General features: G+C 40.0%; 1 protein-coding gene across 1 annotated transcript in view; it reads left to right on the top strand.

The window, feature by feature from the left end:
- Positions 1 to 7,117: 7,117 nt before the first annotated feature.
- Positions 7,118 to 14,257, top strand: part of asic4a (acid-sensing (proton-gated) ion channel family member 4a) — a 78,630-nt gene continuing 71,490 nt past the window's right edge. Inside the window, exon 1 of the mRNA XM_051404743.1 lies at positions 7,118 to 8,418. Coding sequence (XP_051260703.1) covers positions 7,843 to 8,418 — 576 coding nt within the window. The 5' untranslated portion in view covers positions 7,118 to 7,842. The remainder of the gene's footprint in view (positions 8,419 to 14,257) is intronic.

Below are 14,257 nucleotides of genomic sequence, written 5' to 3' on the forward strand. Positions count from 1 at the left end.
AGCAGAATCAGGCTAATCCAAAATCACAAATGAACAGACATTTAGACTGTGGGTTCACATGAGCCCTGTGGTTTACTTTGATCATTCTTTATCACCGTGTAGTCATGTCGTTTCACCGGGCTTTCTCATTTGACATAAACATAATTTCAAGTCTTCCTCTTCAGTTTTCTATCAGTTAAGGGGCTGCTCGTTATTTTTGTTGTACCTATTCCTCTGCCTCAACTTTTACCACCTTGTTGGAGGCCTGTGGTGCTTTATGTTCTTTATGGCATTTTGCTCACTGTAAATACTGGCACCATGCAAACTGCTTCCTATTGAACTACTGCTGCTCACTAGTTTTCAAGCAGACAATTCACAGGTCAAGAGAATAAAACTAATCCTCCCTATCTTCCTAAACATCATTTAAAGCAAACATTGTAGGATGTAAGGATGTAAATGGATAACTAACAAGTTACTAACAGTTTTATAAGGAGTACGGTATAGACCTGCTCCATATGAAAAGCCTCCTGAGATAACTTCTGTTGTTGGCGCTATAAAAATAAATAAAATTGAACACAATTGTATATAAATGAATAAATAAGAACATACCTACACTCCTATTAGATTTGTTTATTCAATGACAAACAACATGCACATACAATGCATGTCCAAATTTTCATACAAAAATAAAATCTAATTAAAAATAACAAGTAAAAACAGTATGTAACACTAGCAAGGTGTTAAGCTTGAAAAATAACATTTATAGACACACCAATGTTTCAGTTCAGCTCCAGTTACGAGGTAGCTTTTATCAGAGTGTAAATGATTAATGCCAAGAAAATCCCATGCATACATAATACATCATTTCTGATAGAATCACACGTGAATCACAAGTGGGAACATTTCAGTAATGTTTCAGTGTGTTTTGTTTTTTGTTTTGTTTTTTGTAAAAACATTAAAATAAATTCATAAGCCACTTCCAGAGAAACTTGAAATTTAGCAGGTAAATCAACGTCACACCTCTTTGTGTGAAGTAAGAGACATGCACTGCTCTCTGCCACAGTCTCTTTTTGGATATTATCTACCACTGAACCTGTTTGTTATTGTGTTTCATAGAGGAATATAATCTCACAATATTTCTTAAACTTTGACATAGTTTTAAAGAGTGCTGTTAATTGCTTTTTCTTAAAAAAAAAAAAAAACTTTACCCAGTGTGTGGTGTACTGTGCCATCACCATAACAGGAAGAGAAAGCTGTAGTTTTCACTAATCATTCCCAGTGAGAGCGAAGCAACCAAGTAGTGCTGATTGCAAAGTGAAGCCACTTAGTCATACCACTTGGTCATAGTCATGCTATATAAATGAAATGTTCATTATAATTCAAGCATTGAATATTAATTTATAATAGAGGGCACGCTTATCAAATGTACACCCAGTTTGCCACACAAACTAATTATTTCAGTGTGATAGATAAGTTGCAGAAATACACAGAGTACATACTGTATATACTCCATGCACACAGTACCAACACACAATGCAAATAATACCTATATCTATAGGTAGGTGAGTTTTTGTAGTGTCAGTGTAGTGATTGTAGAAGGAGTGTGCTGTTTAGTGCATGTGAAGAAGAGGGGACACAGCTTTTGTTGAAGCCCTCTGCTACCTGATTGTCCTGTATTTTTAGCTGAAGGGAAGGAGAGTGAAGCAGCAGCAGTAGAGCTGGTGGTTGGAGTCTGTTACATCTGTGCACACACTCTGTGTTAGAGGTCAGTTTAAAAAAAAAAAAAGCTGTATGTGAAATTTTGGGGACTGTGTGTTCAGTTTGCCATGACAAACCAGAACAAGCAAATGGTTGATATAACAGGACCAGTTCTGTAGTCACACATATCATAGCTTGCTTGAGCTGACTGTGATGTGACCATGACTTATCAACCTGTCATGGACAAAATGGCTGTCATCATCACTGAAAGTCGGATCTTTTCGTGATTCAGCATGGGTCAGATATGACCATCAAACAGACAGATGAGGGCAGTAGGAGGGTGTTACAGAGGTTGGTGGGGCACAACCACGTCATTCATGAAGATTAGAGAAGCCTGATATTTATTAAATGGGTTTAGTGGGCATGGATGCTATCCTCTGTGAATTCATTTTACGGCTAACATGGTGATGAAGATGGTTTTTTTCTATGTGCAACGCTCTTTATCATGGCTTTTTTATTCACATCTTGGTGTGCATAAATTTCTTCTGAACAAGACAGAAACTCTTTGCTTTTAGTTCAAGCAACTGAGGTTCAGAAACTGTAGAAATTTCCATCACAACACAATTATACAGAATACTCTGTGTGCAAGGCTTTACCAACAAAACAGAGCGTGAATCCAAGTAAATGCTTGTTGTTGATGTTGATTCAAGTGAAACTATTACATTAATTTTAGTGATGAAATGAAGTGCGTAAGAAACAGAGGGTACCGTTTAAACATGAGTTTTTACCCCCAAAGGGTAAATCTTAAACTAAACATGCAAAAGTGGGCACTAGATATGAGATAGAGATGAAGAAAATAAAAATAAAAATCATAATAAAAGGCTTTGTGAACACAGACATTAGTGACTTAATTCACTCAAGTACCCTTCAGTACATTTCCTCATTAGACTGTAACAGTTCAATCTACATTTTCCTCTCATTGAGCCGAGATCTCTGCTGTTTGCTCAAGGAAAAACAGAGCAAATATCAGCCTGCTGTCTGCAGCCTCCACAATTCCACACCTTCAAATATGAAACATCGAGAAAAACAAGAAATACAATATTTTGTGGCTTTTATGCAAATATGACATTTCCCCTGCCGGTTCCACAGAGCCAGGTTCTCTGTTGACCACAGATACCTGCCTGTGTTACTGCTGAGGCAGCATCAGCCACTGTTGCATTGAGTCCTCATTATTTGTTATCAACACATTAATACCTATCAAATAGAAATTACACACAAGCAAGTCTAAAAGTTGAGCTGCTTGTGTACCAAATCTATCAGTATACAGGCCTATCTTGTGTCTGCACCTTTGGGATTGAATTGCAGTGCATAGTTAGCCCCCCCCCATTCAGTTTTATTGAAAATAGATTGAAACAAAGATAGAGCATAGTCTTAATAAACATATATATATACCATAGTATCTTAATACTGTGACTTTACGTCACTGTAAATGTGTGACATGCATCTTATTTGCCTGTTCCTGTTTTATTGATACAAACAAATCAATAAAATTCATTAATTGGCTGATGATCGACTGCTGACAGTTTTAATTTCATTTGTTATTTACATTCGACGTAGGAAGTGCAGAGTTCAGCTAACTGATTAATTAAAATATCCTTCTCAGCAGCTTTTTGAAGGACAAGAATTTCACAAAACTGAAAGTAACTAGTGAATATTGACCATATGTAGCTTTTATCATTTAAACACGAATAAATAAATGTATAATACTGCCTTCAGCAGCACGTACATTATTAAAGATGATTAAAGAAAATGTTATTAGAAGAACGCTGTCGAGAGTTTTAACTTTAGACCTGCACTTTTTCATCGTTTGTGATTTTCCTACTTGTTCAACTCATTGTTTTGTCCTTTCTAATGATTTAGTCCATATTTGGCAACAAGGCTGCAACAAAGCTTGTTGGAACAAACTTATAATCAAATAAGTTTTGTTAAAGTTAAATCATTATGTTATGCTCTATTTAGATTTTCTTCCACTTACATGGTTTGTCTTTATACATATATTTTTTATCAGTAAGAGCACTGTTGGATGGACCCTGAGATCTTTCAATTTCATTGCCAACAATGGCTAAACTGTAAATGTTGTGCAATAAATAACTTGAACTATTGCACCAGTGGACAACAACTTTCATGGACAAATGCTTTTAATTTCTACTTGCGCACAAGAAAAATGTTGAAATGTAAAATCTGTATACAAGATAACTGACATTTATTCTCTCAAGGACATAAACCTAATTTTCTTTAGTGACAAACTATACATGGGTTTAAAGAACATTATAACCTCCAGGGGCTGCTAGCCAGGCTTTAGACTTTGGGTCTTGAAAAATGACTGTTTTGATTATTAGTGCGCTCACTTGCAGAGTGAGAAGCTGTGTTTTTTAAGAATAGATATGTGAACTGTTCTCCATCCCACAGTTTTCAGACTCACAAACATACATCAAAATGTTGCCACAAGCTTCCTTTCTCTCAAAATGTAAAAATTTCACTCCAGAAATACAGCTTTATCTTAATTGATAAATGTGGAGAGCACTGTCTGACTGTCATTCATTGCCATAGACACTGAAAGCTGAAACCTCTTCTTTTCCTCTTTTGACTTAATATTTCTCCCTTCATTTAATTTAATAACACTGTGTTAACATTTATATACCACCTTGTATACTTCCCAGTGTACAAATCTAAGTAATAGATTTTCCAGCTCACATGACGTTTGTCTAATTAGACTTCTCTTTGTCTTGTACAAAGCAGGTTTCTTGGTTGGTGATACTGTAGTTCATCTGCTAGCTTCCACTTGAAGGCACAGCTTCCTGAAGCTCTGGGGTTCAAACCACGGCTTAGCTATAAAGCATGATGGTTGACCAAGATTATATGACCACTACCCCTTCATAAGGGATTGACCTCACAATATGAGCTGGTTAATTAGGGATTTGTAGGCTTCTTTGATATTCTTTTAAAGCTCCAGTGTGTAACATTTAGAATGATCTATAGGCAGAAGTGGAATATAATATTTGATGTTCATTTTTTCATTAATCCCCTGAAAATAAGAATTGTTGTGTTTTCGTGTTTTCGCTGCGGGGTTGCCTACCATGTTGAACCACAATTTTTCTACAGTACCCCAGAAGGACAAACCAAACAGGCATGTTTCACATCCACCTTCGTTCCTCCCCCGCTTTTGAAAGGGGGGTGGAGGTTAGAGGAAGATGCGATGTGCAGTTATACCACAAGATGTGACTAAATGCTACACACTGATCCTTTTTAAATTGTCTTTCAAACCACAGCAAATACAATAAACATTTTTGCCTTTTCTACTTGTTTTTTGACTACTATAAATTACTTTACCAAAGAGGGAAAATAAAACACTGTATTGATTTTGATTAATATTTCAACATGTACTGTATGCTCTCTTAGATAGACCTTGAAAACACAAACCTATTGGAAGGGACCGGTATAATAGCATGTTTCCACCACCACATTTCCAGAAACTCAGGGACATTTACAGTGTTCTGTTTATAGGAACCAGGGTTAAGTTCCTCTGCCATAAATCCTCGACCCAAAAAGCCCCTTTTCCCAGGGTAGTACTTTCCAATACAACTGTCAGAGCAGAGTTTGCAGGGCTCAGTAGCTGTTTATTGCTAAATATCATTACATTTTTCCATCTTTTTTCCAGCTGTACTGTGGTGTCTTGACTCAATAATCATATATCTTATAATCAGATTCAAACTATGTTAAATTTTATATGTGAAAATATCTATAAGCAAAGACAATGATACTTGATTCATTTTGGTTATCAAAACCATCCTTCTTAAATTTTAGACAGTGAGTTGAATGAGTCTTAAATTGCCACACTGCAGATACGTCCAATAGATGGAGCTTTTGGATGAGATGATAAAACTGTCAGTCTGTTCTGTCAGGGAGGATATCATCCATCCACATCTTCTAGTTCTACAAACTAGTTTAACTTCTGAAATAAACAGACCAATTCTAAACCTTCTCAACCATTTTTTGAAACATTTTCTTTCCCAGCTGAGCCTTATCTTTGAAAGTGAGAAAAGCTATCAGGTTATGGCATTCATAAACTGTATGAAGTTGTAATTCAGACAATTTATGATTGTGTTCGAAGTGGCCTATGAAGCCCTATAAAAGCACCTGATAATGTATTTAAATGTTGCAGCAAAATGACACATTATTTGCAGTGGCAAAAAATGAAGGTCAGCGACATTTAATCCATTGTATCTAATTTCTACGGCATCAAACACAAAACAGGCCTAAGGTTTGGAGTGTTATTGGCTCTGACAAACAAACATAATGCCATCCACTCCTTGAACTGTTTTCATGTGCCAGATGTGCCTGCGTGTTTTTTATTCACATTTGGTATTTAGTCATGGCGTGGACTGTGAGCTTTCATTTCCTCTGTGAGACTGTAAATAAGCCCAACATCCTCTGGGAGTGACTACATAAAACACTCTGTGGTTAGCAGACCTCAGTGCCTGCCAGAGGCATAGCTAAACCGTGGACGCTTCACTTCTATCAAGTAAAGGCAATATCCTAGATATCTCTGTTTATCTAGCAGAAGAACACGCCATCAAAAGACAATCCTACTATAAAAAAAGTGTAAAAAAGCAAACGCCTAAGGGACTGCAGACAAAAAACATAAAGGAAAAAAAAAAGGAGTTGGGAGATTTTTTATTCTTTACATTGTTTTGGAGATTTAAAACCAGCGGAAGAGTTTATTTATACAATTTTAATCTGAATCAGATCGAATCATTCTTAACATTTAGTATTTAATTATACCATAAATGTCCCTTTATTTACAGCAGAAATGATGATCTTTCACAGGTCAATATCATCAAGAGAGATGTTTGGGAGGGTAAGAAAAAAGCTGATTTATTTTCTACCCTCATTCATTCTGCAGTTTTGAGTAATCTTTCCTTTCTGATGCTCCCTCGGACTTGACTTGGCACGTGCGTTTGGAGCGGTTGAATTCACTTTTAAATATGCCTTTTCTCTGGAGGTCTCAGCCCCTTGTGATGTGACCCGCATGACTAATTCCATTTAAAGGGGAATAACATGCATTAGGGCTCTCACATTTCTGCCTCGCATTTGCATAATTTTGTTTGGCAACTTGGAAAAGGGCCATTAACAGCACTAAGACACACACTGTAAAGGATAGGGACGGAGGCAGATCAATACTTCATTTCAACATCTTTAGCAGCATCGGGGTCCAGATCAGGAGGCATTCACTAATTCAAATTCGTGCAGGAGTCTTGTGATGCTACCATTAGTTCCTGATAAGAAAACACCGTTGTACTGCCTCTCTTAATCTCTGACAGACACGTTCGCTCGATCAATAGTCTTTTACTTTTTTGTTGCAAAGACAAGATTGATTGCCAGGAGTTGCTTGTGCTCAATTCCACTTCGCGCACTCCTCATTATTGTTTCAATTAGGCATCCTCTAGAGACCTTGTTGGGGATAGCATTACAAAAGCGGTGACCCCCCATGATGCACATCAAAAGCCGGATGTTAGGCAGAACAACCTTTGACACCAACTTTATTCAGGTCAAGAAGTGGAAGCGCCGTCCAAACAAATGGATTAAGCAGGCGGGGGGGCTGTCGGCGGGAAGCACAGGAATGACCAGGGGAAGTTGCGACTCGCGCCAGTGAGGAGGAAATAATCACAATGTTACCTTCTCATGAATTATTAAGTACCCTGTGCCTATTTTAGTCCAGCTCAAAATGCTGCATTTTCCTCTGTGGGTCTGAGGCAGTGTGCAAGGGTGTTTTTTTTTTTGACAGCTGTATTACTGCTGATAAGCGAGACTGTGTGAGCTGATCAAGTAGTGAGACAAGCGTTCAGAGCAGTAGCAGCACAGCAGCAGCAGCGCTCTAGTCACTAGGAGCCGTGGCGGCAGAAGCAGCAGCAGCAGCAGCACTATCAGTCACAGCAGAGGCAGCAGCAGCGGCAGCAGCAGCAACAAACTCTCTCCTGTCTTTTTCTCTTCTTTCTGGAGTTGTTTCCCGCTCAGAGGACAAAAGCCAAGGAAGTAGGAGGGAAGTGATCCAGGGCTGAAAGCTGCCATCAAAAACAAAACCAAAACGCAGACCTGGCTGCCCCCATGCCTATCGAATTTGTTTGCAAAATCAAATTTGCAGAGGAGGATGAGAAGCAGAAAAACAAGCAGGATGGGGACAAGGAGAGCCTGATCGAGGAGAGCTGCACACCTCCGGCTAAGGACTTGGCCGGGTTTGCTAACTCCTGCTCCCTTCATGGGATTAACCACATCTTCGTCTCTGGTCGCCTGGGCATCCGGCAGACTCTCTGGGCTCTTGCCTTTTTGACATCACTGGCGCTGTTTCTGTACCAAGCAGCTAAGTGTGCCATCTCTTACCTGGAACACCCTCATGTCACAGCTCTGAATGAAGAGGCGACCCCCGAGATGGTTTTCCCCGCTGTGACCATCTGCAACATCAACCGCTTTCGCTTCTCCGCACTCACTGATGCCGACATCTACCACCTGGCTAACTTGACAGGTCTGCCCCCCAAAAACAAGGATGGGCACAAACCTACTGATTTAATGTATCCTGCCCCTGACATGCAGGACATCTTCAACAGGACAGGACATCAGTTGGAAGAGATGCTCATGAGCTGCAATTTCAGTGGACAGAACTGCTCAGCCGAGGACTTCTCTGTGGTGAGTGAAAAAGTTTCTCAAAGTTTGTCGTTGCCTAACTGCGTGGCAGTCATATTACAGTACTTCATTATGATTTATTGGTTTTATGAAAACTTTTGAGTTGAGTTAAAGTAAAACTACCATTTTAAACACTGAGGAATCATACGGACGTAACTTTTTACGAGACTTGTCTTGTTCATACAAAATTACCAATAAGCATGAAAGAAAAACGAATCCTTTAAGGCAACAGAAATTGAAATTCTCTTTGTGCTTGTACTCATCTCCAGGGGCCATGTGGTTCCCACGATACATTTCTGCTTGCAAGATTCATGGCTTTAGCTGAGCCATTGAGCTGTATCTCTTCTCGCTAAGTTCCAAGCAGCAACAGTGTTTCTCTCCAGCCGTGTGTCTCAGCCTGTACCAGAATCTATTATGTCAAAGAACAAAGGCTGCTCCTGAAGAAGAAAAACAGAGAGCTGTCGTATGTGGTTGTATACTTTTTCGAAGGCAAACTGTGCTTTAATGCCGCCTCCAACTCCAGTAGCTGAGAGTGCATGGCGACAAAAATGTCATCGAAAATAGCAGTCTTCTCTTCGTCTCTTTTCCATCTCTCCCTGTTGCTCCCCCTCTCTCTTTCTGACATTGCAGAGCAGCTGCCTCTCTCTTTTCCTCTCTCTCTCTCTCTCTCCCCCCCCCCCCCCTCTCTCTCTGAGCTCTTGTACCTTTCAGGAGGAAAGGAGTAATGCTTCTTCAACGTTGTATTTCAATCTTGCTGCTGTTAAGATTAAATATTTAAAGACAGACATACATGATTTTTGCATTAGCCAGATTGACTAAAAGGAATGGAACAATTTCCATGAGAGAAGGCAAGTGTGTGCGTGTGTGTGTGAGAGAGAGAGAGAGAGAGAGAGAGAGAGAGAGAGAGAGAGAGAGAGAGGGATCAGGTGAAAGAGGGAGAGTTTGTGCCTGTGTTCTGTGCACTATTTATTAAAGGCACTGTCCTTGCAGGAGATGGATTTCCCCATCTCTCCTGCAGGAATAGGAATATGCAATTGCTTTAGTGATGATAAAGTGCGGGTGTCAAGTCTTAATAGGGTATGTTGAACATTGATATGCTCACCTTCCTGAGACCTAAAGATTCTGTCTTATCACAGAGATAGCACTACATTACCTCTGATGTGCCAAATTACACCAAAGAAATAATGACATTTCACTGCTTCTCCTTTGGTTTCTCTAACAAAGTATTGAGGTATTTATTCTTCTGTGTTCTCTTTAAGGCAGCCCCCTCGCGTGGAGACATAAAATTACCTGTGACATGAGAATGGATCCCCCTCCAAGAATTTTCTCAGTTGTTCTGTCAGGCAAAAGAAAATGTCATGCTCCTCGGGGGCCCTGAAAAGTTTGACGAAATTCAGTCTGAAGCTACAACATGACTCTAAAAGTTTATAATGTGCTTCTAGAACGTTTGACGCCGATGTCCTCTGACACTTTGACACTCGGCCCTCCCTTAGTACATTAATTAGGAGACAATTCTGACATCCAGGAAATGTCTGTCCCGTGTCAGTCTACGAATCGTCCTGTAGCTCTCTTTGGACACTGGGTGACTTCATCACAGATTAAGATCCTGTTGAAAGTTCCCTAAGCTGCTGTTTCCTCTCTGTCGGCTATGTGATCTGCATTTTCGGGGGGCTGTCAGTTAGATTTGTTACAGGCTACTTGCTGCTTCCACGCATGACAAATCACTTACTCCGAGTCCTGGTGGGGAACACAACTGGGAGTGCGTAGGGAGGAAGGACTGGGAGTTGTGGGGCCTGGCAGGAGAGCAGAATGTAAAAGTAACAGACTGCAAATGAAATTCAGTCATGCGCATTCACACTCCTCTGTTCGTGTTTGCGTGAGAGTGTGTTTTGTAACTGCACATCACACATCATTTCTCAAGGAAGCCATTATTATAGGTGATGTGCTATTAATCACACGTGAGCATGTGAAAACCCACATACACACACATTCAAAAATCTCCTGCGCACATCGGTCATTATTCTTCCTCTCATGGGGCCCTCTTTCAGGATCGGCTTCTTGTAATGTGTTTTCTTTCGATTGATCATTCTGGGAGCTCCAGATGTTTTATTTTGGTAATAGCTACATGGATGTGGGGCTCTTGGGAAAATTGCATGATGAAATATAATTGCAATGTTTTCTGACATTTTAGCTCTTCTGTAAACAGACTGTGTTCTGTGCAATAGATCTCTGGTTAGCATTTTGTTTTATTCCACAAAGAATTTCAAGTAATTGCTGATAATTTGTTCGTTATTGCATTTGAATAGAACATTCAGTCAAAACGCCTCAAATGTGTGCTTTCAAATACTTATATAATATCACAAGAAATCCAGGGTGTAAATTTTTTTTTTTCTTTCCATTTAAAGTTATTAGTTCATTACAGAACATCATGCATTGGCTTCTGCATTGCATTCACTGTTTAAAATAGTTAAATAAGTACAATTGTCTGGCTGTTCTAATTTATGGCAGGAAAATACATAATCACATAGCAGAGAAATTTGTTTTCCCTTTTCCAGCATCGTGGACCGGCGTTATTATTTGACGTAGGTAATAAGGCCATTCTTTATAATTAAAGATTACATTATTGACTTGGATTAATCACAGAAGATAAAGCTGATTCAACAAGCCATGAATAAATAGATTATTTTTCTTCCAGTCTAACTCTGAATAATTGTTCATCTATTGTGTGGTGCTGTCGCAGAGATGAGCAGCGAGCCCTTTGGCTTTTTTTAAACAGAGCTCTGAATTGGTTTGCTCTGACTCTCAGCTGTGTTTGCTGCTGCATTATCAGATTTTGCTCTCAGCAAGGACAGATCCCTTCTGCATATATTCATGGAGATAACTAAACAGCTATAGGGTGGCATGCGAGGTGATCTATAAAAACCTGGGTTAACGGCGACAACACTGAAGAGCTCTCCACCTGCAATCTGTCATTACGCTGACTGAAGCCCCTGTTGTGTGCTTTTATAGATAATTGAATGTTTAATAGTATAAGCGACATATGATGTTCATTGTCCTCCCTTGTCCTATCCTTCACATCAGGGATAAAATCTAAAACCATATTAATGTAAAGAAATGCCCCAAAGAGACATTATTGTGTCTGAATAAGTGTACTGTCCTTGGGTCATTCATCAGAAAAAAGGATATTGTGAGCAAACGAAAAACACTTTTATAGCCTAAATAGGAAAATTAAAAGCCTTGATGATAACAAGCTGTGGGTACAGCATGTGCTTAAACCTAGAGGACTTTGCACATAGAGCAGACCAGCATTTGAGTGTGTGTTGTGTGAATTTATACAGTACAGTAAGACTTTGAAGTGAAATCACACAGATCAGTCACCAAAACTACAACATGTGTGGTACAACAACCCGGCTTTACTTCTATTGTGACACAAGTTTCATATTTTCCTGCTGTGTTCAAGCCATGCACAGATTCTATTTTAAATTTTCAGGTGCAAGGTCGCACCACTTGTCAGCGGTGTGTAAGATGTGGTTTTCAGGCCAATACATACATGCTTTCATTCGCAGTTTTAGACATGTTTGTGTTTGTGTCTGTGCTGTCTACATGTGCAGATGACTGTGCGAGTGACATCCACTTCCCTAGTGGGTCCAATGTCTGCACACTCCTTAACAGCATACCCACCCACCCACCCACTCACGCACACACACTCACGCACACACACTCACACACACACACACGTCTCGCTGAGCCACCCACCTTCCCCCTGGTGGAGAGCGAGGAGTGTGGGAGCGTGAAAGTGACTGGCTATCTGGACTGGCTTCGTCTCCAACAGCCTGTCAATTAGCCGTCTACAGTTCCACTGCTGTGGGTGTCCCTGCAGCTTAGCATGCTGTCTGATATCTGATCCACACACCCCACCCAGGAGGCCAACACTGAGCATTACAACACTCCCCCTTCTCACACACACACACACACACACACACACACACAACCCATAAACAAACAAATTCACACAGTCTTTTCTTGTCTTATTTTATTTTGTGCAAAATACACAAAGAAATGACTGAACACTGATCCCGTATTCAAGACTAAAGGGAGGACTGCTGCTTGTGCAACCCACTTCAGTCCCACTACACTCCTTACCCACCTTCTCTTCCTCCTCTTCCTCCTCCTCCTCCAGCATATGAGAGGAAGATGAATTACAGTGCAATTGGTCGGCTGCTCCTCCTGATATGCATCACCACTGTCTAATCAGATGAAGCCCACCTGTGACCAGCCACTGGATAACACCAATATGCAAACAGTTTATATTTGGGAAGATTTACCTTTTCTATCACTCCCTGAGCCGGTTTTAAAACCCCTGACTGCGCCACGGTTCGGAGCGCTCGGTTTGATGAGGAGAATCTGCGGCTCAGGGACAGCTTTTAACTCACCGATAAAGGCTTCCGATGTTGTGGTACCGCTAAACCCCCTTCCTCTAACCCCTGGGAGTCTTTTACTCACACAGACATTTGTCTCTTTCTGACAAGTCATACACCAAGCTGTTGGAAGTGTTAATGTGGCTGCACACACACACGAACATGTGTACTGAGAGTGTGTATAGTGCAGATAGAATGCTTCCCCATACAAACACACACAGGTTTCGTCACAGATTGAGAGAGTTGGCTCGCAAGATTGATCATGACTCCTGACTGGGTGCCCCTCCCTCTCTGGAGGATCAATACATCCTTCAGTCGGATTGCTTCCCTGCCCTTCCTCCTCCAACCCTGGTGTGACTAATTATCTTGTGCCTGTGTTTTGGGCCAAGTCTCAGCTGCATTTGTTAATGCCGACAGAGTTGGTGAAGAATTTGATCTTTAGAACAAGATATCTGTTTGTTTTAGCGTATATCCAGCCCAAATCAATCAATATACACTGTCTACCTTTTTCCCTAAAGGGCGCTGAAATGATCGAGCAATACGAGATGACTCACAGCTTGGACTGTGTGGGGATGGGGAGGAATGAGCGTTTTTAGATAAAGTGAAATAGAATTTTAAATCCAACTAGTAAAAGCAAGAGGGGAATTTGAAGACTACAAAATCTGTATTAGTTCTTGCAAGTAAAAAGCATGTCTCTACATGTGGTAATAATAATAATAATATGTACATACGTTCTCTCTTAATTCCCATATTGCAGAGCACATTCGCAGTGCTAATATAATTGTTGTGGCATTTTCAAGTTGGATCTCTCTATAGTATCTCATTGAAAGGTTTAATTTGTGGCCACTCAGCACTGCCCACAATAGCAGTATCATTCCCCATCATCATTTTGTAAAGAACTCATTAAGTAGTTTATTTAGGAAAAGACTTTGATCTTTGTTTGAATAAAGCCAATAAATGATTTAAGTAGTGAGTGTGCATTTTTCTTAAAATTATAGTTGACTTAAACTCCATTTTGGTTAATGAAGTTTTCCAGCACTCCTGCACATTCGTCATAATAAAGCTTTTTTTGCAGTTTACTGTGATGATGAATAGCATTCACTGTGCAGATAAGTATGATTATGAAAGCTTTTGGCCAAGCACACTTTAAATGCACACTTTTCTTCTTAGCTGCCAATGTGAGCTTTTTATTTTGTCATGTCTCAGAGTCTCTGAATACATTAGTGGAAATTCCTCTGAAAAATTAACCAAGCTTGCTTTTAGGCCACCGCCACATAATGGGTTCGTGCTTCTTCATTTCCCTCGCTCGTACGGTTTAATTACTTTGCGAGAGATAGCGCATGCAGGAGGTGGACAAAAAAATAGAGACACCTTACAATGTAGTTCGGTTCCATGTGATAGTGTTAATGGAAACTAAACTAACA

This window comes from Dicentrarchus labrax, unplaced genomic scaffold (assembly GCF_905237075.1).
Source record: "Dicentrarchus labrax unplaced genomic scaffold, dlabrax2021, whole genome shotgun sequence".
Lineage (NCBI taxonomy): Eukaryota > Metazoa > Chordata > Actinopteri > Moronidae > Dicentrarchus > Dicentrarchus labrax.